Source organism: Syzygium oleosum, unplaced genomic scaffold (genome assembly GCF_021117445.2).
Source record: "Syzygium oleosum isolate NSW1041296 unplaced genomic scaffold, Sole_v2.1 Sole_v2.26, whole genome shotgun sequence".
Taxonomy (NCBI): Eukaryota; Viridiplantae; Streptophyta; class Magnoliopsida; order Myrtales; family Myrtaceae; genus Syzygium; species Syzygium oleosum.
In genome coordinates, this window is record NW_026607510.1 from 2,683,358 (window position 1) to 2,709,565 (window position 26,208).

Genomic DNA, 26,208 nt, shown 5'->3' on the forward strand with positions numbered 1-26,208 from the left:
TTTGGGGATTTTTGGCCTAATTGAAATGAAAATTCAAATTAAACCCATAATCTAGGGTAAAATGTGTCAAGGAGCCTAAATTTGGGGTTAAAATCGCAAAAATGGGTCAAATGGGGGTTTAATTTGCAAATTTAATCAATCCGGGTCAGTTGGGTCGGTCGGATCTGATCCGACCTGACTCGGGTCTTCATCTCCCTTACTCGACTTAGTTTCAGATTGGGAAAAGGGAGAAAAATCTGCTCAACCCGCCCCTTTGCCGACTTATTTCCCCTACTTTTAGCACGTTTCAAAGAGAATTGACAGTTGAGATATCTCCAGCTGTCTATCCCTAACAGATCTAACCGACTGGGAAGTCGGTTAGTGCTCGAAATGGCCTCGGCAAGGTGATCAAAAGGGGTGGGAAAACCAGTTCCCAGGGAGACCATCTGTTTGACAAAAAGCTAGAGAGAAAGAGAGGAAAGGGAGAGAGAAAACGAACGTGAGAAAGTGAAAGGGAAAGGGTAGAGATCCAACAACCGAGTGTCCGGTGCCACCTTGACCGGAAGAGCGCCAGCGAATTGGTTGGTGGTTGTGATCTCCCGCTCCAAGCTCCGGCCAAAAAGCTAATTGTGAATGGGTAAAACACGACCTAGACTGCTCAATCTAGGACTTTCTCAGCAAATCCAAGACCATGTGCTGATAGAGCATGAACATCCTCAATTTCAGTCTCCAGGAAATGACTATGGATTAAATTTGGTGGTTTTCCCAATCGGAACTAATTTTTACTCTTGTTCTAGAAAACCCAGTTTCAAGTCCCTGGTACCACCTCGTTTTGTTATTTTTGTGGATAACTTTATTAACCGAATTTCCAGAAATTTCCTTCTTTAAAGTTGTTCCAAATATCTTCAAGTTTAACATATTTTAATTTCAGAATTTTTGGACTTGATTTGGGTTGGACGATCACCTCATTTTCGGACCGTGTAAAACTACCAAGAATGGGTATTTATATGATATTTACACTTTCTCGATTTTATACAAACTTTTCTGGGCCGAATTTGAATAAACTACCTTCACAAAAGTTGTTAAGAACTTCTTCCTCTATAACGTACATAAATGTGGAAATTTTTGGAGATGATTTGGATTCTGGAAAGAGCTTGCTTTCAGAAGCAAGGGTTATATTTCAGCGAACTGTTTTTAGTCTGTCTTTGAGCTACTAAAATTTATGTTTACAGAAAGATTCAGATTTTGTGTTCTTCATGGGAAATTTTTGTTAAGGCTTTTTTATGACATATTCAAATTTGAGAATTTTCTGAGTCCATTTACTATGTTTTCAAGTCCGATTTCTTGAACAATGCAAAACTGCCCAGTTTTATCAGATTCCAAAGATGCACCATTTCTCACGTGAAACCTTGGGAATTTGGACTTGAGTTCTTCTGATTACTTAATGTGCACATTCTAAGGTTTATAAATGAGATATGTTATACTTTGATTGGAGGTCATATGAAGGGGGAAATGAGGCTTTACATGTGGTGGCAGAAGCTGAAATGTGTTCTTCTAGAAGGCTTTTATAATTGAGTCTTGAGGACCAAGACCATCATTCATGCCTAGCGAGATGGCTCACGGCCAAAGAGAGAGAGAAAGAGAGATCATCATGATTTATTTAGGCCTTGAATGAATAGGGCATAATGACCCTAAGGTAGAAACTTGAAGGCCAAGTTGGAAATGAATGGCCTCAAATTAAAGGCTTGCACAAGAAGCTTAATTATAAAGCTTAGACTTTAGGGCCAATTGCAACTTGAGGACCAAGTTTTAGGATCTTAATTGCTCCTATAGGTCATCACAAACTCTAGATTGAAACTTAGAGCCCAAGCTTAGATTATGTGGCTAGAATTAAATCTTGCTCAAGAAGCCAAATTAATGGCTAAGACTTTCAAGGCCATTTCATCATGGTCTTTTGGCTCTTCTTCATTAATAGCCAAGATTTTCAAGATCTAGATAATGATAGTATTAGACTTTATGGGTAATTTCATCATGACATTTGTCTTTTCTTCATGAATAGCTTATGTGTCCCTATAGACATTAATGCAAGGACTTAAGTGTCATTCTGGAATTTAATGTATAGGGTGACTCATGTGCCCTAACTTAGGGCATTATAACCCTAGTAGGACACTTGGTAGTCAATTAGACACTCAAATTATTAGGCCTAAGATTTGATAAGATTTTCTTTAATTATAGGTGACACTTGAATGAAGGTGATTGGACCATGTGGCAAGTGAATTATAAGAGCTTGGAGGATTCTAGAGAGTCAAGAACTTGGGGAGCAAGTTTTGACTCTTAACTTGGTGAGCAAGTTGGGTTTGCCTATAAATAGGCTTGGTCCCCCCTTAGTTACGATGCACCATCTCCTCTTCCTCTCTCATCTCTCATTCTCATGCCACTCACCCTCTCTCACATGCCTACCCACCAGCCGGTTCTTCCTCTTGCTCACGCCAATCACTATTTCATTCTCACGTCACTATTTGGTCCCCATAAAATCTCGCCTTGTCCAGTAGAGTAAGTGAATTCCCTAATGTCGAGAAAGGAAGATGAGATGCGTTGTGACGTGGTTTGCTTGGACCGTGTTCGGTCATTTGATTGGTTGTGGTAGGTTCTTTCCATGTATTGCCTATGTTTTGTATTTGATGTGATGTGGTTTGCTTGGACCGTTTTCAGACTTGTGAATGATCGTTGATTGTTTCATCTTATGTCTTGTATATACTTGAGACGTGTATATTTCTCACGTTTTGCAAGAGTCAAGTATGACTTGGTTGCGAGAAAGGCTTCTCTTGTTATTCACGGTTAACATATGATAAAAACCGAAACTTGATTGGTGATACTCACGTGTAATAGACATGCTTGATGTTCTCTTGTTGTTGGCATGTACTTTGCTATTGATTTGCTATTGACGCCGGTGCAGTAAGGGTGAACTCATGTTAACGGCGATCGATTCCTCCTCACTTAACATTAGTGAGTTCACTTATTGGGTCTCCCCGACTCATCCCCCGTTGTTTTCCTTTTCAGGTCCGTAAGATGGCATCTCCCCCGACCCGTTTCGGTACCCCTGTAAAGATGAAAGTTGAGGTGGTCAATGCTATCGACACCCGTGAACGCCGGTCGGGCCTACCCTTAGGTTATTACCTATGTTATGGTTAATGAGGGCCTTGAGAACTTGGTCCTCTACACTTACGTGGCGTGGTACCGCTAGTCAAATGGCGACTTGGTTGGACCCCTGCGCGGGTACAATGACCCCTTTGGTGGAAATGGCGGGCCGGCTTTAGGGGGCGCCACGGGAGGGGTGTAAGACAGCCGAGCGGATAGCGGCGGGAAGGGGAGTATGAGCTATGTTGGAGTTTGAGGAATCTAGAAGCATAGAAGCCATAGTAGTGGGCTTAGGACACCAAAGCCATAACTTTTGTTGTGTATAAACGGCTAAAATCGGTTAAGACCCGTAAGTTGGGTTGTAAAATATGCTTGCGTGTGCTGTAAATATAATGTTTGCTCATGATATTTGTCGTAACCCCGTTGTTTGTTCTGATTGTGATTGTCTCGAATTAATTGCTTCCGCTTGTGTTTAATCAAAGATAATAATGAACGGAACGTCGCACTAATAACCCAGAGGTGGGGGCGTTACAGAGCAAGTGCAAAGGGACTGGATCATCGCCCGCTGGTGGTTTGGAAATTTGATTTTACTTCCCAACGACGAAGGTAAAAACTCTTCCCATATGCACATCACCTGTTTGTCAGAATGCCAAAGTGACTTCCCGAGCTAATTCATGTGTGTTTTTTGAATTTTCTCGTTTCTATGGTGCTTATTAGTTCCTCCTTCATGTTTCTAATCCATTTCTTGTTCGATTAATGCATTTTGGATCTGTGATTTGGCATTTGCATCGAGTTGGCCCTCAAAATTCCTTCACCGGAGTTGGTAAACATTACCAGAGCATTTCTTCATGGCATAATGCTATTCAAGTCGGTTCATCTTGCTCATTTTAAGCTTAAATGCATGTTATGATTGGTTAGAACGGATAGGAAATTTTGATTGATGATCTGAATACCAAGTAGGCTAGGCGTAAGTATCGTTCCTTACTCTTCTCTTTAAATTATGCAAGTTATTTAGACAACATGAACGAAATGTCTAAGACAACAAACAATGACTGATTCGAATGTCCCTTTTAGGTTGAAATGAATGATTAGGGTTTTATACTCCATTGGGTTATTTTTGCAATTTAGATGAAATGTAAAGGCTTATGACAAATTTCCATTATAAACCAAATGGTCATTGTCATCCCAAAAGATGATGATGAAGGTCACTTTGATTCAAAAGATTGTAAACATCATGTGTCAATAGCCTTTGTCATTTAAGGAATGAATTGTCCATTTCGACGTATTTGGAACTTGCAAATTACAAGTTGAGTCTTTTTGGCCTTAACGGAGTATAGGAAAGAGGCATTCATCTCAAACAGTGGTTTTGTTCCCATTTTTACTCGTGTTCTTTTAAGGCATAAAATGGACTTATGATGACATTTGTATTACTTTTTTAAAGTGTACAAATCCTTCTTGTTTCCATTTTGCCCCAAAAAGAAAATATGGTTAAGATGGAAGTTTTAAAACTTGTTAGTAATCTATGGTGATTAACTATGAATCATTTTGCAATCTTTAGACTCAAAATGGGGAAACTAAATATTCAAGTGATTCCAATTCCACAAAAGGAGCTCCTTGCATGGCGGGAGAACATGACCAAAGAAAATCAAGATTACATCAAAGAAATACTCGGATACGTATTTGAGCTAATCAATGTCAAACACCAAGTTAGCATGATCCAAGCCTTGGCTCATTTTTGGGAAACTACTAACGCAACCTTCTTACTTGGAGAAAATGAAATGGTGGCGACCCTGGAAGAATATAAGGCCGCCATCGGAATTGATTTCAAACCTAGGATCATAGAGCCTCCAATTGGGTTAAAACCTGTGAGTGTATTAGCTGTAACAAGAAATGGGAAACACTTCTGCTAGGGTCTTTCTTCTAGCTTTCTTCGGGTTTAATCTATTTCCCGTATCCAAAACAGGGTTAGATCCTTTAGTGGCCATAATCACGAGGCAGGCTTGTCTCAAGTGGGATTTCTCTAGTATGCTTCTAGCTGAAACCATTATCTCCTTAAATAGGTTCCAAAACAATGAGAAGAGTATATTTCAAGCATCTACTGGGCTACTCTCTCCATGGTTCTTCTCCTATCTTCAATCGTGGGGACATTTTATGAGCATTCAAGAGATTAGTTCGTCAGTGAATCCGATTGAGAGATACATTAGGATTCAAGATAAGTTGCTAAAATACTCCTTCTTTGAATGGGCCAATTTCATTAGAGCCCTAACCCCCGAACAATTCCGATGGTGGATAAGTTGACCAAAGATAACCAAGGCCAAAATTACATGCAAAGAAGGTAATATGGTACCTCTACTTGGCTTGAACGGAGGTATTGCTTATTGCCCGTTGAGAGTTGTGCGGCAATTTGGGATGATATAACAAATCCCACCCATGTGGCATCCATAAGAGTTTGCATTTGAGATACCAAGAGGAACTTTACCTGAAGAAGAAAAGAGAAGGATACAAAAGAAGGTTGACAATATCGTTCATTCCTTGAAGAAATCATCCGAGCAAGGGATGGAATGACCCGAAGGTTTGAAAGGGAAAATGAAGCTTTAGTTAGCATCAAAGGAGTATATCAAGTGGCTAGAAGACAAGCGACCGATTGATGTTGAGCCATATGTGCCATTGAGTGTTACGCCAAACCTTGATGAGCCATACGTACCATAATACATTGTTCCCAATACAAACAGTGTGAAGCCATATATTCCCGAGGAAGTGGTGATTGATGTGGAAGAATGGGAACCTCGGATTAGGGAATGGAATGAAGACGCAGAAGCTACCTTAGCTAATAAGAAGCCTAGACTTGATTGAATTAGTTTCCCCATTTTAGTTTGAAAGTATTGTAATGAAAACTTTCAAATTTCATATACAAAATTGAAATAATCATTCGACTAGTAAATTCGATGAGATTTGGTTAACAATTTGAAAAGAAATCACCATGGATTATGATTCTTTGAATTATATGATTTCTTGAGATAAAAATTGATAAATTTTAATGCACAAGGCTAAGGTTTGTATAAAAGTTATTATCTTTGTTAATAAAAAATAAATCATATAATTGGGAGAATATAGGTTGTAACTGTTGTTTCTTCATGCTAACGTTTTATATCTTCAAAACAGGTGATGTAACAACGGAAGAAAGAAGAACGCGAGTTTAGACCCATTACAAGCAAGGATAGCAGAAGAAGAAACCCGTAATCGCTTGGCAGAAGTTGAGAACCAAATGAATCAGATGGCTACTATGATGGCAAAAATGAAGGCTTTTATCATTGCTGCAAGATGGTCTTATCCAACGGTCCCCAATACTAATACCTCAAATGCTGGAGAAACATCTCATGGTGATCAAAACCAGAATAAAGATCCAATGCAAGAAAATCTTCCAAAAACAACACCCGAAGTGGTGAACTTAGAAGAAGATGGTACATCAAAGAAAATCCCTTCTAGATCCAAGGATGAGGAAGAATCCAAAAGATTAGCCAAAATTAAAGAATGCCTCGCAAGTTAGGGGTGAGCAACTTGGACCGCCCAAACCGGGACCGGATTGGACCGACAGGTTTGGTCCGGTTCCCGGTTCCAAGGGGGAATCGGACCGGACCGGACCGGACCGACCGGAATGGACCGACTATTTAATATATATATATATATATTTTTTTTTCTTTAAAATTTTTTTATAAAATGTGAACTAAACTCTAAGTGAACTTCATTATCATAAATTTATTGATAAAAATTAGTAACATGTGAATTAAACACTAAGTAAACTTCATTGACATAAATTCATTGACAAAATTAATAAAATGTGAACCAAATCTTAAGTGTTTAACCAAAAAAAAAAAAAACTAAACTATAAGTGACCGGTTCCATTGGACCGGACCGGACCGGACCGGTGGTCGGGTCCGGTTCCCGGTCCTAGAACCAACCGGTCCGGTCCGTGGTTCCCAAAATTGGGAACCGGTTCTCTCGGTCCCGTTCCACCTTGGAACCGGACCGGACTGGGAACCGATCACCCCTATCGCAAGTTGAGGCTACGAGTTGCAAAGATTCGATAAGTTCTCGCCATATGCAAAGGTGGTCGTCTCAAAGAACTACAAAGAACCTGAATTTGTGAGCAAATATGACGGATTTGGTTGCCCGAAAAGCCTCTTGAAATACTACCTCCGCAAGATGGCGAGGTATTCCAATAACACGCCCCTTCTCATTAGCACTTTTCAATATAGTCTAAAAGGGGCAACTCTAGCATGGTATACCGCTCTTGACATCGAGGACTTTTGCGAATGAGATCATCTAGCTGGAGAGTTTTTGCGACAATATAAATTCAATGTCGAAGTATTGCCAACAAGAGAAAATCTCATGAGAACGGAAAAGAAAAGAAACGAAGGATTTCGAGCTTTTGCACAAAGGTGGAAGGCCGTTGCTTCGCAAGTTAAGCCTGTAATTAATGAAGATAAACTCATTGAACTCTTCCTGAAGTCATTACCATGTGAGTATCATGACAAGCTGCATGTATCGGGTTGTCAAACATTTACCATGTTGGTAAAAGTGGGAGAAAGAATAGAATGAGGAATAAAGGAAAGGAAGAACCAAGAAGCATTAACACGGAGGTCCTACCCTATGAGGAAGGATAAAGAGCTCGCTCATGAAGTATCAGTTATGACAAGTCCAAATGCTTATTCAGTACCATCTCAGAAACAACCCAACACCTCTTGGAAAAAATACAAAGCCATCCAAGCCAAGAAAGAGGCCTATGAAGCCATTCACACCGTTGCTTCGTCCTTTATCAAAATTGCTACCCATGCTTCTCGAGGGGCGCATAGTGGCTAAAGAAGTGCCAAGAGAACATTCTCCAAGGTTCCCTAGATTCGATGAGTCTAAAACCTGTGTGTATCACATGGGAGGAAGGGGGCATGATGTGGACAATTGCCTCACTTTAAAAATTAAAGTTCAACAACTTATGGATAGGAAGATTCTCAACTTCCAAGAATCGGAACCAAACGTGCATCAGAATCCTTTTCCGGAATACAATGTGATAAGCATGATTTGTGATGAAAATGAGAAAGTTGAATCCGAGGAAGATGACAAATACAAAGCCAAGGTAAAGGCCGCCCGTCGTGGTGATGCTCGGTTCCATCGTGAAGCACATCAGAATGGTGAGGTAATAGACACCTTGGGTGAAGATTCTGGGAAGTATAACTTCCAAGTTAACTATACACCTCTTTCATGGACATTCAAGTTGAAGTTACCGTGCCCGATGGGTGAGGCGGTATGGATGAAACTCAAAATGACAAGATAAACCTTGAGGAGAAATAAGACAAAGAAGAACAAGAAAAAGAGAAGATTCGATAAGGTGGCAGACGATTCATTCATGAGGCAAATAAGCGAGCCGAGACCATGGATTTGTTGGGTCAAGATAGCGGTCGCTCTAACTTTCATGTCAAATACATGCCTTCTCCATGGGCCTTCAAAAATGAAATTATCATACCCGGTGGTTGGGGTAGAATGGACGAAGTGAATGATGAAGGTATAGTGTCCGTGATTACGCCATTCGTGGTCAAGCTGTATGAAGTTGACGAGTATGGAGAGGAAAAATGTCATGTGAAGCCAATCACTATCCAACTCCCTATCAACGAGTTAAAGATTGAGGAAAGTGAATCACAACCGGTGGTGATTGCTCTACCCTCGAAAGTTGAGTTCAACACCAAATGTGTGCCATGAGACTATTCTGCGAAAGAAGTTGATGCCATTACTTGATCGGGTAGATGTTATGCCCCAAAAGTGGAAGAGATGGAAAAGAAAGGAGTGACAGAGAAAGATGCCAAGCAACTCCTATCCATCATGAAAACAAGTGAAGTTGAAGTCATAGAACAATTAAGGAAGATGCCGGCACAGATTTCTCTACTTGAACGTCTGAAATACATAAAATTGTCCTTATGAAGCTTCTCAATGAGGTACACGTGCCAGAGACTATTAATGAGGTACAATTGGAAGACTTTGTTGGCACCGTTCTCCTTAAGGGTCAAATTGCCTTCTCAGATGAAGATTTTCCCATGGATGGCCGCTCGCATAACAAACCCTTATATATCGCAGTCAAATGCAAGGGCAAGGAAGTATCTTGGGTGCTAATTGATAATGACTCTGCTCTCAACCTATGCCCATTAGACACACTACATCTATTAGGGATAAGTGAGGAATCCATTAAACCAACGAATGTAATTGTGAGATCGTTTGATGGCATGAAGAAGGATATTATTGGGGACATCGAGTTGGTGGTGTTCATTGGTCCCGCTCTGTTTCTGATTAATTTCCAAGTTGTTGACATTCCAAGGACCTTCAATCTATTGCTAGGAAGGCCATGGATTCACATTACGGGAGCTATTCCATTAAGCCTACATCAGAAGGTTAGGTTTGTTATTGATGGGAAGATGATCACCGTGCACGGAGAGACGGACTTCGCAACCTATAAGGAAAGTGCGATACTGTATATAGAGCCCGAAGTAAAAGAAGAGCCAAGTTATCATTCATTCGAAATGATCTCAATGGTGCATGTACCCGCGGGTAGTGTTATGAGGAATGCAAAACTTTCGTCACCATCAATCATGACCAGAAGGATATTTTGTCAATATGGGTTTGTCCCTGGAGATGGACTTTGGGCAAATGCCCAAGGAATCAAAGAACCAATCACTCCACCTGTGGCCAAAAAGAGGTATGGAGTTGGCTACATAGGAGAAAGTTCTAATGACCATCATGGAGGCCAAGGTCGAGGTCAAGGCTATGGTCACGGAAACTATCGAGGCCGAGGTGCTCGTGTTATTAATCCGACAGTATAGAAGGGTAAGGCTAAAAAGCTTCCCTATCATTAGATTCACATCAAGAAAACTTTCCCTAGGCCTTCCAAATTACTTTAGTTAGCCAATGAAGAGCCAATCCTCCCCAACCTGTTTGAAGAGAACTCTGTCAATGTCATCATATATGAAGTGAAGGACGCTTCTGCATTGGAGCATGAGCATGAACATATTCATAATAGGTTATTATGTGGCCCAAATCTTTCGGAGGAAATCAATTGTGATATTAAGGAAGTTGATGAAGATGAAGAGTGGGTCAGGAAGGAATGGATTCGACATGAAGAGACAAAACCACTTACACAAGAAAATGCAGTTACCATTAATTTGAGTAATGATGATAATCCCAAAGAGGTCAAAATTGGAGAAAGCCCCTCTTCCAAAGAATCCCAAAGGAGTTAAGACGATGTGAGATTTTAAATTCTCCAATGGAGTTGGTAAAAAGGTAAAGGAACGTGTCGTTCTAATTTACTCTCCTTAATGTCATTCATTAATACAGTCTTCCTTTTTCCAAATTGTCATCCTCAGGGAATCCGAAAGAAAGGAAATCATGAAAAATGAATCCCCAATGGAACTAAATCAGAGCACACAAAATGTTGGCAGTATTGTTCCAATTGGTAATAAGCGTTGTGCAAATGAATTTTAACACTTGATTTTTAATCTCTGCAGGATTTCCACCAAGTTGAAAAGGTAAGTATTCCATTTCATTTTGGAAAAGAAATTGAATCTTTAAAAAGAATTGTCATTCAAAGGAAGTCCAATTCCCCAAGTGGGGCAAATCAAAATAAGAAATTTGAAAGACAGTATTTCATGGATACTCAAGCCAAAGCAGACAAGAGGTTGGTTGTATCGTTTCAGTTTGGAATGAACAATACAAGACCATATTTTGACACTTGTTTTTTTTTTTTACAGGGATCCTATTAAGCCGGTCAGGTAAGTATCCCTAACTCATGAACTTAGGTTCAAAAAGTTTACTTTTCCAAAAAAGATTGAGTTTTCCTTCCCAAGCAGATTATCATGAGATCAAAACAAATCATTTCAAAGATAATCTCAAAGTGTTTTAACCAAAAAGGTTTGAACATCCATTCTTTAAGCATGCGTTAAACATCAGAATTCCCCAAAGAGGATGATTTGATAAAAAGTCTTGAAATATTCAAAGAAAATTTTTGGATGAAATCAAATGGAAAGACCTTCGGATGAGGAAAGGTAAGGCATATTCAAACACGTCCCTTATACACTCGAGAAAAACAAAAGAGTGGACGTCAAAAGAGAGAGATAGCCTCATCCAAAGGAGATAGGGGGTATTTGCAGTGATTACATGAATGAAATGATGAAAGGCAATCATTTCATTATCCCAAACACATGATTATCCATTGCAAGCCAAATTTGAGCCTAAAAGATGGAGAAGTTTCTCAAAATAATCCTGTTAAGAACCACCTCACATTGAAGCAAATTAGGAGGTTTGTAGTTGACATTTTTAGGAGAAAATGATTAAGAAAGATTCTATTGCATACACTTGTATCAATCTTTTTGTGATAAGCTTTGAATGAAATCATATGGAAGTTCAAAACATCCCAAAAGGAAGAAGAACATCTTATTTTCTATCCCAAACACATTATCTTTTACAAAGCCCAATTAAGCTTGAACATTCATTTTTAAACTCAAATTGGTGATCATCTCCTCACACTGGGGCAGAGCATATGATCCACTTCAGATTGATGGCAACAAAAAGGCATGACAAAGAGTTCTTAGAGCTCAAAAGGTCAAAAACCAAAAGAATCAGAAATGCAAATGCAATGAGAACCAAGGGCATGAAAAAATAATGTGCCTGGTAAAAGTAAAGCCGATACCCAGAAAAAATGAGAAAAGGAAAAAGAAAGAGAGTTCAAAAGAGAGTTAAAAAAATGACAACAAAAGCAAAGACAAAAGTTGTGGAAAAATCAAAAATCACAAAAGCTAGAAGTTGGAAAGAAAAGACCATGATGAGCATCTAGAGGACTCTTATGATCATGAAAAGAAGAAAGGATCCTTAGTGGATGAGAGAAAAGGTGGTGATGCCAAGAAGATCACCAATTTCACAAAAACCCCTGAATTAAAAAACAAATGAGCCTTTTGAGCCTACCCAATATCAACATTACAACATCTCCCCAAAGATTTTTCTGATTGAGATGTTGAGAGTGAAAATATGATTTTATATTAGAAGCCATCACTTAAAGAAATGTGGGCAATCTTGTCTTGTCTTATCCTCGAGGTTCTTGATTTGTAGACCTGAAGCGAATAAGAAGACGATGAAATTCTTTCTTAACCTCAAAATGCCTATCCTTAGAATAGCCATTGACCAAGCCTGCGCTACGATCCTTTTAAAAGACCTTATCGGATAAATCAAATTGTATGCATTGTGAATATCTCTGAATACCCGAGGATTGGTTATGAGAGATAAATTGAGAAATACAAAGTGATTCTCGTATCAACATATAAAGAAAAAAAAAACCAGTTCATAGATTGAGATAATTCATTTGTAATGAAGGTCTCCAATTGATCATTATAAGCATTTCTTGAAAAATTTCAAGTAATTTGCTCAAATATATCCTTTCGAAGGAAATTTGATTGTCTAAATGTATTAGAACAGATAGTACATGTTTTGAGATCAAAATCACCCAAATTTTCAAATGATTTTGGGTCTTTCCTTAAATCCTAAATTTTTAAATGGTTGTAGGTTTATCTTTAAGCCTTAAATTTTCATATGGTTTTGGGTTTTTCCTTAAATTCTAAATTTTCAAATGGTTGTGGGTCTATCTTTAAACCCTAAATTTTCAAATGGTTGTCGGTTTTTCCTTAAATCCTAAATTTTCAAATGGTTGTAGGTCTTTCCTTAAACCCTAAATTTTCACAGGGTTAGTGGGTTTATTCTTAAATCATGGGGTTTGTGGGTTTATCCTTAAACTACCGGGTTAGTGGGTTTATCCTTAAATCACGGGATTAGTGGGTTTATCCTTAAATCACGGGATTGGTGGGTTTGTCCTTAAACCACAAGATCAAAATCATATTCATCACAATCATCACTCTACTCCTTGAAATAATCAACAATGAAACTCTCATGAGCAAGTAAGTTCCTTTTTCTCTCTCGATCATCAAGAAGTTCATCAAAAGCATCAAAGTAGAAAAATTGGATTTGAACAGGATTTTTGAGCAAAGATCCCTAATCAGTTATTTTGAAATTTTCATATATCTTTACAATTGAGTCACTTAAGACTCAGGTGTCACATTGTCTTTGAGATTAACCTCTAACGAGCTTAATCTCAAAGATGGGCAGTTGTTGACACATGATTTTTTTGTTTATTTTTTCAAATTTATATAAAAATCACAAAATTAGGATTAGGAACCTTGGCCATGCTTAGGAACCTATTTCTAAATAAAAAAATAATTTTTATTTAATTTTTCCTTAATTTCGTTTAATAAAATTAGGAAGAAAATCAAGAAAAATACCAAATAGAATTCAAAAATTCCACAAAAATAGTCATTAGTCTTATTTTAATTCCAATTTTATCCCTGCCATGTCAATTTTACAAAATTTCAATTAGGGATATGTTTTCCCCAAATTTGTGCAATTTCATATTCTAATTGAACAAAAAATCCAATTAAGCCATTTCTAGTCATTTTTGGGTTATAGTGTCTTCACAATAGTTGATTCTGGGACCTTGAATTTTACATTGGTCAGTCCAATTTCACAATTTGATGAAAATATCAAAAAACCCCAAAATTAATTGAAAAATTAGGGATTTTAAGATCTAAATTGGGGATTTCATTCAATTTGAAATTTTCAATCAAAGCTCATACTTTCCCTAGGGTTAATTAAGCATGGGTAATTCAATTTTGACCTCAATTTTGCCTAATTAGGTCATTTGGACACTCAATTGAACAAAAACCCAACTGAACCGAATTCAAATTTGGGGATTTTTGGCCTAATTGAAATGAAAATTCAAATTGAACCCATATTCTAGGGTAAAATGTGTCAAGGAGCCTAAATTTGAGGTTAAATTTGTGTTTTACCCGACCCGTCCCGGGTCTTCATCTCCCTTACCCGACTCAATTTCAGACTGGGAAAAGGGAGAAAAATCTGCTTGGCCCGCCCCTTGGCCAACTTATTTCCCTACTTTTAGCATGTGTCAAAGAGAATCTCCAACTGTTTATCCCTAACGGATCTAACCGATTGGGGAGTCGGTTAGTCCTCGGAACGGCGCCGGCAAGGTGATCAAAAGGGGTGGGAAAATCAGTTCCCAGGGAGACCATCTATTCGCCAAAAAGCCATAGAGAAAGAGAGGAAAGGGAGAGAGAAAACGAAAGAGAGAAAGTGAAAGGGAGAGGATAGAGATCCTACAACTGAGTGTCCGGTGCTGCCTTGACCATGATCGGCCGGTGATCATGATCTCCCCCTCTAAGCTCCGGCGAGAAAGCTGATTGTGAATGGGTAAAACACGACCTAGATTGCTCAATCTAGGACTTTCTCAGCAAATCCAAGACTGTGAGTTGATAGAGCAAGTGCAAAGGGACTGGATCGTCACCCGCCGGTGGTTCGGAAATGCGATTTTGCTCCCCAACGACGAAGGTAAAAACTCTTCCCATATGCACATCACCTGTTCATCAGAATGGCAAAATGACTTCCCGAGTTGATTCGTGTCTGATTTTTGAATTTGCTCGTTTCTATGGTGCTTATTAGTTCCTCCTTCATGTTTCTAATACATTTCTTGTTCGATTAATACATTTTGGATCGGTGATTTGGCATTTGCATAGAGTCGACCCTCAAAATTCCTTCGCCGGAGCTAGAAAACATTACCAGAGCGTTTCTTCATGGCATAATGCTATTCAAGTCAGTTCATCTTGCTCATTTTAAGCTTAAATGCATGTTATGATTGGTTAGAACGGATAGGAAGTTTTGATTGCTGATTTGAATACCAAGTAGGCTAGGTTAGCATAGTTTTAGACAATGATGTTTAAGCTCGTGAACCGACGGTTAGGGGAAGTTTAGGGCACGCATGGAATCCATTCTGGAGCAGAAATTCTGCTCCAGAATGCATTTCGGAACAGAAATGCGTTTGTTAAAATAATTTTGGAATGCATTCTGGAGCAATTTTTGCATTTTGGAATAAAAACGCGTTTGGTAAAACTTCATTCTTTTTTTTGCTCTAGAATGAATTTTTGCTTCCAGAATGAGTTTTGGCCCAAAAAAGAGAAGCTACTTTTTATAGCTTCTCTCTTCCGGAATGCATTCTAGCCCAAATTTTCTTTTTTACAAGAAATAAAAAATTTCAAAAAATGAAAAAATCAAAAATTTCAAAATTTCACAAAATGGCTTAGAATACCTGTGGCCATCCACTTTGAGTGAAATTTAAACTTTTTGAGGTGCCAAAAAAAATCAAAAAATTAAAAATTTCAAAATTTCACAGAATGGCTTAAAATACCCGTGGTCACCCACATTCAGTGAAATTTAAATTTTTTTAGGTGCCCAAAAAAATAAAAAAAAATCAAAAACTTCAAAATTTTACAAAATGGCTTTGAATACATGTGGCCGCTCACTTTAAGTAAAATTTAAATTTTTTGAGGTGCCAAAAAAAATCAAAAAATAAAAAATAAAAAATTTTACAGAATGGTTTAGAATACCTGTGGCCACCCACTTTGAGTGAAATTTAAATTTTTTTAGGTGTAAAAAAAAAATAAAATAAATAAAAAAATAAAAAATTTCAAAACTTCATAAAATAGCTTAAAATACCTATGGCCACCCACTTTGAGTGAAATTTAAATTTTTTGAGGTGCCCAAAAAAATAAAAAAATAAAAAAAATTCAAAACTTCACAGAATGGCTTAGAATATCTATAGCCACCCACTTTGAGTAAAATTTAAATTTTTTGAGGTGCCCAAAAAAATAAAAATAATAATAAAATAAAAAATAAAAAAATTCAAAACTTCACAAAATGGCTTAGAATACCTGTGGCCACCCACTTTGAGTGAAATTTAAAATTTTTTAGGTGCCAAAAAAAAATTAAAAAAAATCAAAAATTTCAAAACTTTACAGAATGACTTATAATACATGTGGCCATCCACTTTGAGTAAAATTTAAATTTTTTTAGGTGCAAAAAAAATCAACAAATCAAAATAGATTTCTGTTCCAGAAATCAATTTCTGGAGCAGAATTAGTCATGTTTTTACCAAACAGATTTCTCCTCCAAAAATCAATTTCTGGCAAGAATTCCAGAAATCAATTTCTGGCAAGAATTTGATTTCTGGAGCAGAATGGTTACCATTCGCACCCTTAGTGATGATCCAATAGAGAAGGATGGTAGAAGGTCATTAGATGAAGGCTTATGATCGTTTATGGTGGCTAGGGCATGGCGGAGGGTTGTCGGAGCAGCGGCCAAAGTGGTCGTGGAAGTAGAATGCTATAGATGCCATAGGCATATTAGGTGCTCGAATAAATGCCACAAAGAAGAAGAAGAGAACGGCGCTGTTTGGCATCGTTCCCTGCTGGGGAAGGCTAGAAGCTAGTTCAGGCCAATCCAATTTGGTTGGACCAGTCCGAACCAGTCCGGTTCGACCCTAGAATAAAATTAAAAGAAAATAAATATAAAAAACAGAAAATAATAAAAAAATCAGAATTTTTTTTACAAAATCCATAAAAAAATCAGAAAATTAGAAAATTCAGGAAAATTCAGAAAATTCATAAAAAAAAATTGGAAAAAATCTTTTAAAAAATTCAGAAAATTCATAAATATTTGAAAAATTCTAAATACCCAAAAAAATCCTGAAAAAATTCATAAAAATTTTCAGAATAAAAATTGAAGTTCGGGCAAATGACAAATTCAATAAAAAAATTTTCCCAAAAAAAAAATAAAAAATTCTAAACATTCACAGAATGGTTTAGAACACTTGTGGCCACCCACTTTGAGTGAAATTTAAATTGTTTTAGGTACTCAAGTAGTAGTTCTTTAGAAGACTCCTTAGTTTAGGAATAAAAGTGATTTTAACCCCTAAAAAACCCCAAAAGGGGTATTAACCCCTAAAAAACTCTAAAACTCCAAAAACCAACACAATCCTTTAAAATGAACAAGCCTTTAGGGCTTTACTAGGATTTGAGTATTTTGATTGATTTTCATTTTAGAGACCATTCTAGGATTGCCATTTATGATTTCAATTGATTACGCATTTCCTTATTGATTGATTTATCCCCGATTAGAACGGTTAGAATTAGTGGATAGGCCTCGTGAACTCGCATGACACGTTTAGACACTTTGGATCGTTTTAGGTACCGCAAGGGCGTTAATGATCTCGATATCGTAATCTTTAACTAAATCAAGTCCCCCTACTCATGTAATCTTTGGTTCGTAAAAATCGTGGTAATTCTCTTTTACCTCGATTAGGTTTCTAGTCGACCGTTTATGACTAGTTGCGACTCCAAAACAAAACACAGGTTAAATAGAAAACAAAATAAAAAGTACCCGCTATCTCATGAGGTATGGTCAGGGAGAGATCCTTGTTCGTTTAAAAATGAAAACATCTCATTATTAAAAAATGAACGAAAATACCTTCAAGTGTGCTCGGGTAGGGAAAAGCGCCGCGATACACACCTCTTACATGAATGATTTTTTTTTTTTTGGTCAGAATTACATGAATGATTTAGACAGCATATTTCCAGCAGAAATTTCTTGGTTCTAGTTGTCCAAGTTTTTTACTCCTCTTCCTTCGTGATTAAGCAGCCTTAGTATTTGACTCGGTCTTCCTCTTCAACTTGGACACTTCTTGTTTCCTTCGTGAGCAAGTTAGTTGACCATTCTTGAGATATCTAGAGAATTTGGAACATGGATTACAATTTCCAACGGCCTCTCTATCTAATATATAACGCCAACACGAAAGGACCCTTGGAAACAGTGCGACCCGAATATCAGAAGTATAGACATGGCAGGTCTGTTTGACAAGCAGGCAGAGACCTACCTCCAAGCGAGACCAACATATCCAAGTGAATGGTACTCGATGCTTGCCGCCCGCACCTCTCATCACTCTTTGGCTTGGGATGTTGGCACCGGCAACGGTCAAGCTGCTCTTGGCGTTAGTCTCTCTCTCCTTTAAGCAATTTTTGAACAAGAATATGTTGGATCAAATTATAACGGCGAAGTGATTCGCCAATATAATAATACAGTCCTTCACTCATTGATTAAAATCTTTCTTGATTGCTGACCACAAATATGTCGGTGACATAATTTTGCCAGGTTGCAGACCATTACGAGCAAGTGATAGCGACCGACGTTAGCGATGCTCAACTAAGTTTCGCCATGCCACATCCTCGAGTTCGCTACGTGCACACTCCACAATCCATGTCAGAGGATGAAATGGTGGTCTTGATGGGGGGCGAAAATCGGGTCGATCTGATCACCGTTGCTACCGCAGTGCACTGGTTTGACCTTCCAAAGTTTTACAAGCTGGCCAAACGCCTTCTGCGTAAGCCAGGAGGTACACTAGCCGTTTGGGCTTATAATGACGTGGTTGTTAGTCCCGAATTCCACACCATAACTAAGCGCCTCCGCGAAAAATCTTTGCACTTTTGGCACGCGGATGCCCAGTACGTAATAGACGGATATAAAAATCTTCCCTTTCCTTTTGAGAGTGTGGGTTTAGGTAAGGAGGGAGAACCGATGCAACTCGACATTCCAAAAGAGCTCTTGTTCGAAGGGTGCTTGAAGTTTTTAAAATCATCATCAGCATATGCCTTCGCCAAGGAACAAGGGGTGGATCTGTTATCTGAAGAAGTGATTAAAGAGCTTGAGAGTTCTTGGGGAGGGCCTAATAAGGTTAGAACTGTCACCTACAAGGCTTTCATGTTTGCAGGAACAGTCACAGAGTAAGCCTTCAGTTGCATAATTAGTTTGCAAGATTTGATTTCCTCAATAATAAGTTTGACTTTTCTCCAGCAATGATTCCCAGTTTCTCTTCTCACATAACTTGAACAACTAGTTTATGACAAATACCAAAGGTTGGAACCGGGCCGTCCAGTTAACTGCATAGCCACTGTATCAGCAGAGCATGTATGAGGTGCATGTTAGAGCATGAGTTAGGCTAAAATTGAGATTTATTAAGAGGCGTTCTAGTGGACCACAGAATAATAAGGATGACGTACTTGTTAGCGCATCGATGAGGAATGTCTCTTAGTAAGTTCGAGGACATCAATGGATATAGGAGGAGCTCCGAATTGTAATGTGTCATCATCAGCATTTGCAGCAGCCAAAGAGTAAGGGGTGGATTTGTTATCTAAGGAAGTGATCAGAGAACTTTAAAAGAGAAGTTGATGAGGGCCTAATACTATCGGAAATATCATGGACTAAAATCTTAAGCTGCTAAATGAAGACATGATTTAATATTTAAATATTCTAACATATCATATGCTTGCAGGAACAATGAGGCAGTGAATCTAAAGAGTATAGACATTAACATTCAAAGAAGATGCTAAAGTTCTCAACATTTTCGATGCACCTTACTTTGCTTGCATTCTAAGCACTTTCTTAGGAGTACAAATATCTCAAACAAAAATCACTAGTTCAAAAGAGTATTTCGGTACTTATCGGTATTCAATGATTGGTATGAATTAGACTGAGACGTCTCATCTTGCCTACAATAGCAAAGCAATAACTAGTTTTGTCCTGATGGTGAAACCAAACTCTCCACCACAGTCACTAAATCAAATGGCCCCAATGTCGAAAGGAGTCGTGTCAGTACCACGCTCGGATTCCACGAAATCAGCTCACGTTGGTAGGTATCCATAATAAGCTCACCACTCCACGTGAAGCCGTGAAATCTCGACACTCCCTCATTGAAATCTAAGGTGTGCAACTTAGTCCAGGACTCGGCTACGCCATATTCCGTCGTAACCCAAATGTAACACATATTGTTCAATAGACCACTCGGGTCCACATGATTAATCAGCAGCACCAAAGAGCTATTCAAAACTGCCAAATAAACATAATCATATGTGACTCCAACGAGACAACTCTTCGGAAGTGCTATCTCATTGAAGACCTCAGCCGCTACCCCAATTGTGATTATTGATCCATAACACCAACAACGGTCTTCATCGGCAACGATCGAGATCCAATGCAAATTTCCATTGAAAGAGACTGTCGAGAGGTCACTCACTTGCACCCGTTGTTGAATTCAACCGTTCACCAAATATCTGTACTAAGGCTATAAACTTCAACTTCAGATTCTAACCCGCCCATGTATCCCTCATATTTATCACGAAAATAAGTAATCCTAACAACCTTATAGTCATTAATCCTGTCGCTGTATCCAAATCCTAGAACCAGACTAGTGTCAACAAAATCCGGAGGGGAACTCTTGACCTCCTTGTATTTCCTAGTGAATAAATTCGGCAAAAGTACACTAGAAGTGCCATAACTTGTGTACGACGATCACTTTGGTGCCATAACTTTTTTTCGGATCACTTTGGTGCCAAGTCGGAGGAAAATCGATCACTTTAGTGACTCCGGTCAAAAAGCTGACCTGGCATTTATACTAAAAAAAAAATGGTCTGACTTGTACACGGTGGAAATTACGTGGCTTTTTTTCGAATTTTTTAATTTTTTTTTTTTAAAAAAAAGTTGCAGCAGCGGCGAGGGCTCCCTCGCCGCTACTGCCGCCAACCCACCACTGCCGAGAAGGGCCGGCGGTGGTGGGCGCAGTGGGGGGCCGGCGACCCTTGCCGACCACTGCGCCCACCACTGCCGGGCCTTCCCGGCGGTGGTGGGTTGGCGGCAGCAACAGCGAGGGTTTCCTCGCCGCTGCTGCCGTTTTTTTTTATTTATTTTAAATATAATTTAATTTTTTTTTAAAAAAATACACGTCAGCGGGCTAAACGGCGTCGTTTTTGGTTTTCATCGTTTTTGGTTTTTAATGCTGACTGGACCTCTCCAGCGAGCCGTGTCAGCGCCACATCGGATTTCCGGCGAGCCACGTCAGCATTGGCACTAAAGTGATCGATTTTCAAAAAAGTTGGCACCAAAGTGATCCGAAAAAAAATTATGCCACCAAAGTGATCGCCGTACACAAGTTATGGTACTTCTAGTGTACTTTTGCCGAATAAATTCCATAGAAATATCATATGACCGCCACACCCAGGGTTAGCCTCAGCAACGCATATCAATCCATTGCACGAACCCACGACACTATAATGGGCTATAGGGCTAATGAATGGAACTTCGATTTCTAATAGAGAAGCCGTAGTAAGAGACTTATTTGGATACAGAGAGCTCATTTGATCGCGATAAAACTACCAATCCATGAGAAGAAAGTATCCATTCGTGCTACTGAGAGCGGAGTGCTTCAAGTGCATGGCCACGAAGTTAGGATCATTGATCATGCACCGCCACAATTTAGAGACACATTTGAATCTCATGAGAAGCTTCACTGGCAATCTCTTGAGGATTTCGAGGACTATCTCAAGAGGGAGGTTCTCGTTTTGCCTCATCATCGATGGAGCAAGGCGAATCAAAGTAAAAAACCAAGGTTGATTCCGATTAGATTAAGGGTGATTTTGTGAGATCTAAATGTTATGTTCTCATGGAAGAGGATTAAAGTTGCTCATCATACTTAGCCTTTGTGTTGTCCATCAAGTCCAATTTTGTAACCCTGGACTTCTTATGGAGTGGTCTTTAGAGGGAAATAAATCTTAATATCATAAAAGACCGTACTGATGTTAGAATTACAGTGACAGCGAACCTATTCATTCCATCTCTATCTCGCGGCTATACGAGGCCCGCTCAAAGGCCACACATCGACCTCTTACGGCCATTTCGTATTTGATCATACCAATGATTCTCATGGTCTTCAACTACGAGTGCCAGGGCGTGATCTAAATTGGGCCGGCGGCCCCTGACTGAAACGACTGCAAATGGACCTCTATCAACGAGACCGCGATATTTTTAACTTTAATTCGTTGTATTAATATTAACTTCTACCATTTGGATTGATTAAGTTTCCCTAATCAGGCAATGAATTCGCTAGAGTTCTCCATAGGCGGGTTGTCAACTCATGTTGGTGCCAATTTTGGATAAATACCTAGGATAACTTCTACTTCAAAGTTAGCAACAAACATATCTCCAAAAAGTACAAACCAGTGCCACTGGTCCGCCAGCGAGCCCAAGCTTTGACAAATCGAAGCATTCCAACTCCGATAAGAAAATAACGAGAAAGAAGGCCGGCCGGTTTGCCATCGGTTAAACCATGCACATGTGGTCTTCGTATTCTCTGTGGAACACATAGGTTAGATGTCGTTTACTATTTCAATTGGAAGGTCACCTTGGTTCAGATGGCTACATGGTCATCATCAGCTTGTTGCGGCAGACAAAGAGCAAGGGGTGGATTTGTTATCCATGGAAGTGATAAGAGAACTTTCAAAGAGTATTTTTTTTTTCTGGTCAAACATCTTTCAAAGAGTGGTTGATGAGGGTCTAATACTATCAGATTTGTCAAGCACTAAAAGTTTAAGCTCTGAAATAAATACGTAATTTAAGACTTAAATATTCTAACAGCTTGAATGCTTGCGGGAACAATCTTGAGAATATAGACGTTAACATTCAAAGAAGATGCTCGAGTTGTTGGCAGTTTCGATGCACCTTATTTTGCTTGCATTACAAGCACTTTCTTAAGAGTACAAATATCTTCGACAGAAATCACAAGTTAATAAGAGTACCTTGGTTCTTATCCTTCTTTAATAATTGGCATGAATTGGATTGAGACATCTCATCTTGCCTACAATAGCAAAGCAACAACTAATTTTGTCCCTATGGAGTAACCAGACTCTCCACCACAGTCACTAAATCAAATGCCCCCAATGTCCAAAGGAGTCGCGTAAGTCCCACGCTCGGATTCCACGAAATCAACTCATGTTGGTACATCTCCATAAGAAGCTCGCTGCTCCTCGTGAAGCCATGAAATCTCGACACTCCTTCATTGAGATCTAAGGTGTGCAGCTTAGTCCACGACTCGGGCACGCCATATTCCGTCATAATCCAAATGTAACACTTATCGTTCAATTGACCTCTCGGGTCCACGTGATGAATCAGCAACACCAGCGAGCTGTTTAAAACTGCTAGATAAGCACGGTGGTATGTGACTCCAACGAGATAGCTCTTCGGTAGCGCCATCTTGTTGAAGACCTCATATGCTAGCTCAAATGTAATTATCGATCCATAACACCAGCAATGGCCTTCATCGACATTGATCAAGATCCAATTCAAATTTCCATTGAGAGAGACTGTTGAGAGGTCGCTAAACTCGCACCCAATGTCGAATTCGACTGTCCGCCACAAATCTGTTCTAAGGCTATCAACTTCACGTTCTAATCTGCCCAAGTATCCTCTATATTTATCATGAAAATAAGTAATCCTAATAACTTTGTAGTCATTTATCTTGTCACTGTATCCAAATCCTAGAACCATATGAGTGTCAACAAAATCCAGAGGCGAACTCTGAACCGCCTTGTACTTTCTAGTGAATAAATTCCACATAAATATCATCAGATTGCCATCTTCAGGATTAGCGTAAGTAACGCAAGTCAATCCATTGCACGAACCCACGACCCTATAATTGCCCATAGGGCTAATAAATGGAACTTCGACTTCTGACTGAGAAGCCACAGTAATGGACTTATCTGGATACAGAGAGCTCATAGGATGGCGAGAAAAGTTCCAATCCATGAGAAGAACATACCAATTCGTTCCATTGAGTGTGGATTGCTTCAATTGCATGGCCACGAAGTCAGGATCATCGATAGTGCACAGCCACAATTTGGAGATGCATTTGAATCTCATGAGAGGCTTCACTGGCAATCTCTTGAGAATTTCAAGGTCTATCTCATGAGGGAGGTTCTTCTCCAGCCTCATCGTCGTTGCAGCAAGGTGAATCAAGGAAAAAAGCTTAAAAACCAAGGTTTTAAGAGTAATTTCGTGAGATCTGAATGTTCTGATCTCTAAGAGGAGGATTCAACGTTGCTCATCATACTTAGTGTTTGTGTTGTCCATCAAGTCCAATTTTTTAACCCTGGACTTCTTATGTAGTGGTCTTCAGAGGGAAAGAAATCTCCCTGTCCTAGGAGAACTTTCTGATGTTATAATTACAGCGAAAGCGAATCTATTCATCCATCTCTATCTCTTGGCTGTCTGAGGCCCGCTCGAAGTCCACATATCGACCTCCTACAGCCACTTCCAATTGATCACATTGGCGATTCGCATGGTCTTCAACCGTGAGTGCCAGGGCAGCGATTTCAATTGGCCCGGAGGCCCCCAATGGAAACAACTGCAAATGGAACCCTATCATTGACGGCTGCCATATTATTAACTATAATCCGTCGTATTACTGTTAACTTCTGTCATTTTTTACGGATTAAGTTCCCCAAATCAGGCAGTGAATTCGCTAGATTTCTCAATAGGCAGGTTGTCAACTAATGTCGGTGCCAAGTTTGGATACATATCTAGGATAAAACATTTTAACCCCACATGAATATACTGAATTTGCTCTGCATTGCCATAATGAGTTGCTGACTAAGAGCTATCCTAGTAGGTAGAGTATCTATTCTGGATCTTCCTAATGCTTCCTTAACTAGAGCTGATTAATGAATTATATCCTTACTTGACTTGTCATCGATGATTGTGATGATACTATTAGCTATTACGAATTACAGTATTGATTCCACATCAGACATTCATTTTCAAAATCGACAGTTCATTATCACGTTTCCTAAAGACAAGAATGGTGGACTGCCAGGTAATAATATGCATTCTTATTCTCAGTTTATTTCCTTTCCGAACTACCGAGTTCGTAACATGCTTGAGTAGGAAAAAGGGGCGAAATTTCCGGTTAGATCACAGGAAAGATTTCATGTAAGTAACGTAATAATTGGCGGCCTCATAATTTTTTCTTGGTGATTCCGCAGTAATCTAAGCTCTTGAAATTTCGTTTTGTTCGATCGAGGACTTAAACAGTTTCGTATGTTTTCAATCACCCTCGTGGGATTAAACTCCTAAATTAGCCGAGTTTCTAACATATTTTATAATTTCAGGAAAATCTAAAAATCTCTCTCTCTCTCTCTCTCTCTCTCTCTCTCTCTCTCTCTCTGCTAATCCTAATCCCCCATCATTATGTATAGGCAATAACAGATCAGTTTTCTCAGTCTCTTATCTTGGGCTTTTTCCCCATTCCACTATACTAAATGTTTGGCTTCGTGTTCGGCATCTCGACTTTTGCCGTTACGGAAAATTTTATTATTCCCTGAAACATTTACCGAGTTTAATATGACAAAGAGAAGCTTTGAGTAAAGTACACCCTCCCACAGTATTACTGCAACTCTACTCAATTCTTTTGTGCGTTTATTTCACAAGTATGGTCCCTACGGATTGTACTCCTGCAGATATATTGGTATTCTTTCATGGCAAGAAAATTTTCTTGTTTGACAAGAAAGCAGGGGACTAATTCCACATGAGTTGCATCACTGCTTGGACAAATCGGCATTGACTCGGTCAATCTACTCCAATGTACTTGTAAGGTGAGAAAACACAGACGTGTCTATATGATGCAGAATCTATTAGTGAAGCGTTTCTGGACTGGTTGGACAGGCAGAAGTCCAAACGGAAGGCGAAACGGTGATGCGACTAGAACCGGCGGACCCAGTTGACAACATCGGATCGGGCTCAAATTTGGTCGTTTTAAGCGAAACGGCGTTCTGAACAAAACTCACGCCTTTAGCTGTGACTAACGATGGATTTTAGCGATTCGGAATCGTTTACATGGGTTTTTCTATTTTTTTAATAATTATTTATGGGTTTTAATTTTAAGGGCAGTTTTGTAATTTTTATGTTTTATGTTTTCTAATCCTAGTAGGGTTTGGTTTAGGGATATATGCTAAGTTTAGCAAGTGCGAGTTTTGGCTTAACCGAGTGGCGTTTCTTGGACATATAATTTTCGGATAAGGAATCTCCGTGGATCCGGCAAAGATTGAAGCAGTGATGGATTGGCCGAGACCGACGACAGTTATTGAGGTCCGAAGCTTCTTAGGACTAGTAGGTTACTATCGACGATTCGTGGAAAGGTTCTCAGCAATAGCCACTCCATTGACAAGGTTGCTTAAAAAGAAGATGAAGTTTGAATGGACGGAAAAGTGCGAAGAGAGTTTTCAGGAATTG

General features: G+C 39.1%; 1 protein-coding gene and 1 pseudogene across 1 annotated transcript; one reads left to right on the plus strand and one right to left on the minus strand.

The window, feature by feature from the left end:
• The first annotated feature begins 17,841 nt into the window (after positions 1–17,841).
• Positions 17,842–19,271, plus strand: LOC115682479 (uncharacterized; annotated as a pseudogene).
• Positions 19,272–22,812: 3,541 nt separating this feature from the next.
• LOC115682457 (F-box/kelch-repeat protein At3g23880-like) lies at positions 22,813–23,913 on the minus strand. Its single transcript, XM_030606687.1, has one exon. It carries the CDS (start codon positions 23,911–23,913, stop codon positions 22,813–22,815), a length of 1,101 nt encoding a protein of 366 aa, XP_030462547.1.
• Between the last annotated feature and the right edge of the window lie 2,295 nt (positions 23,914–26,208).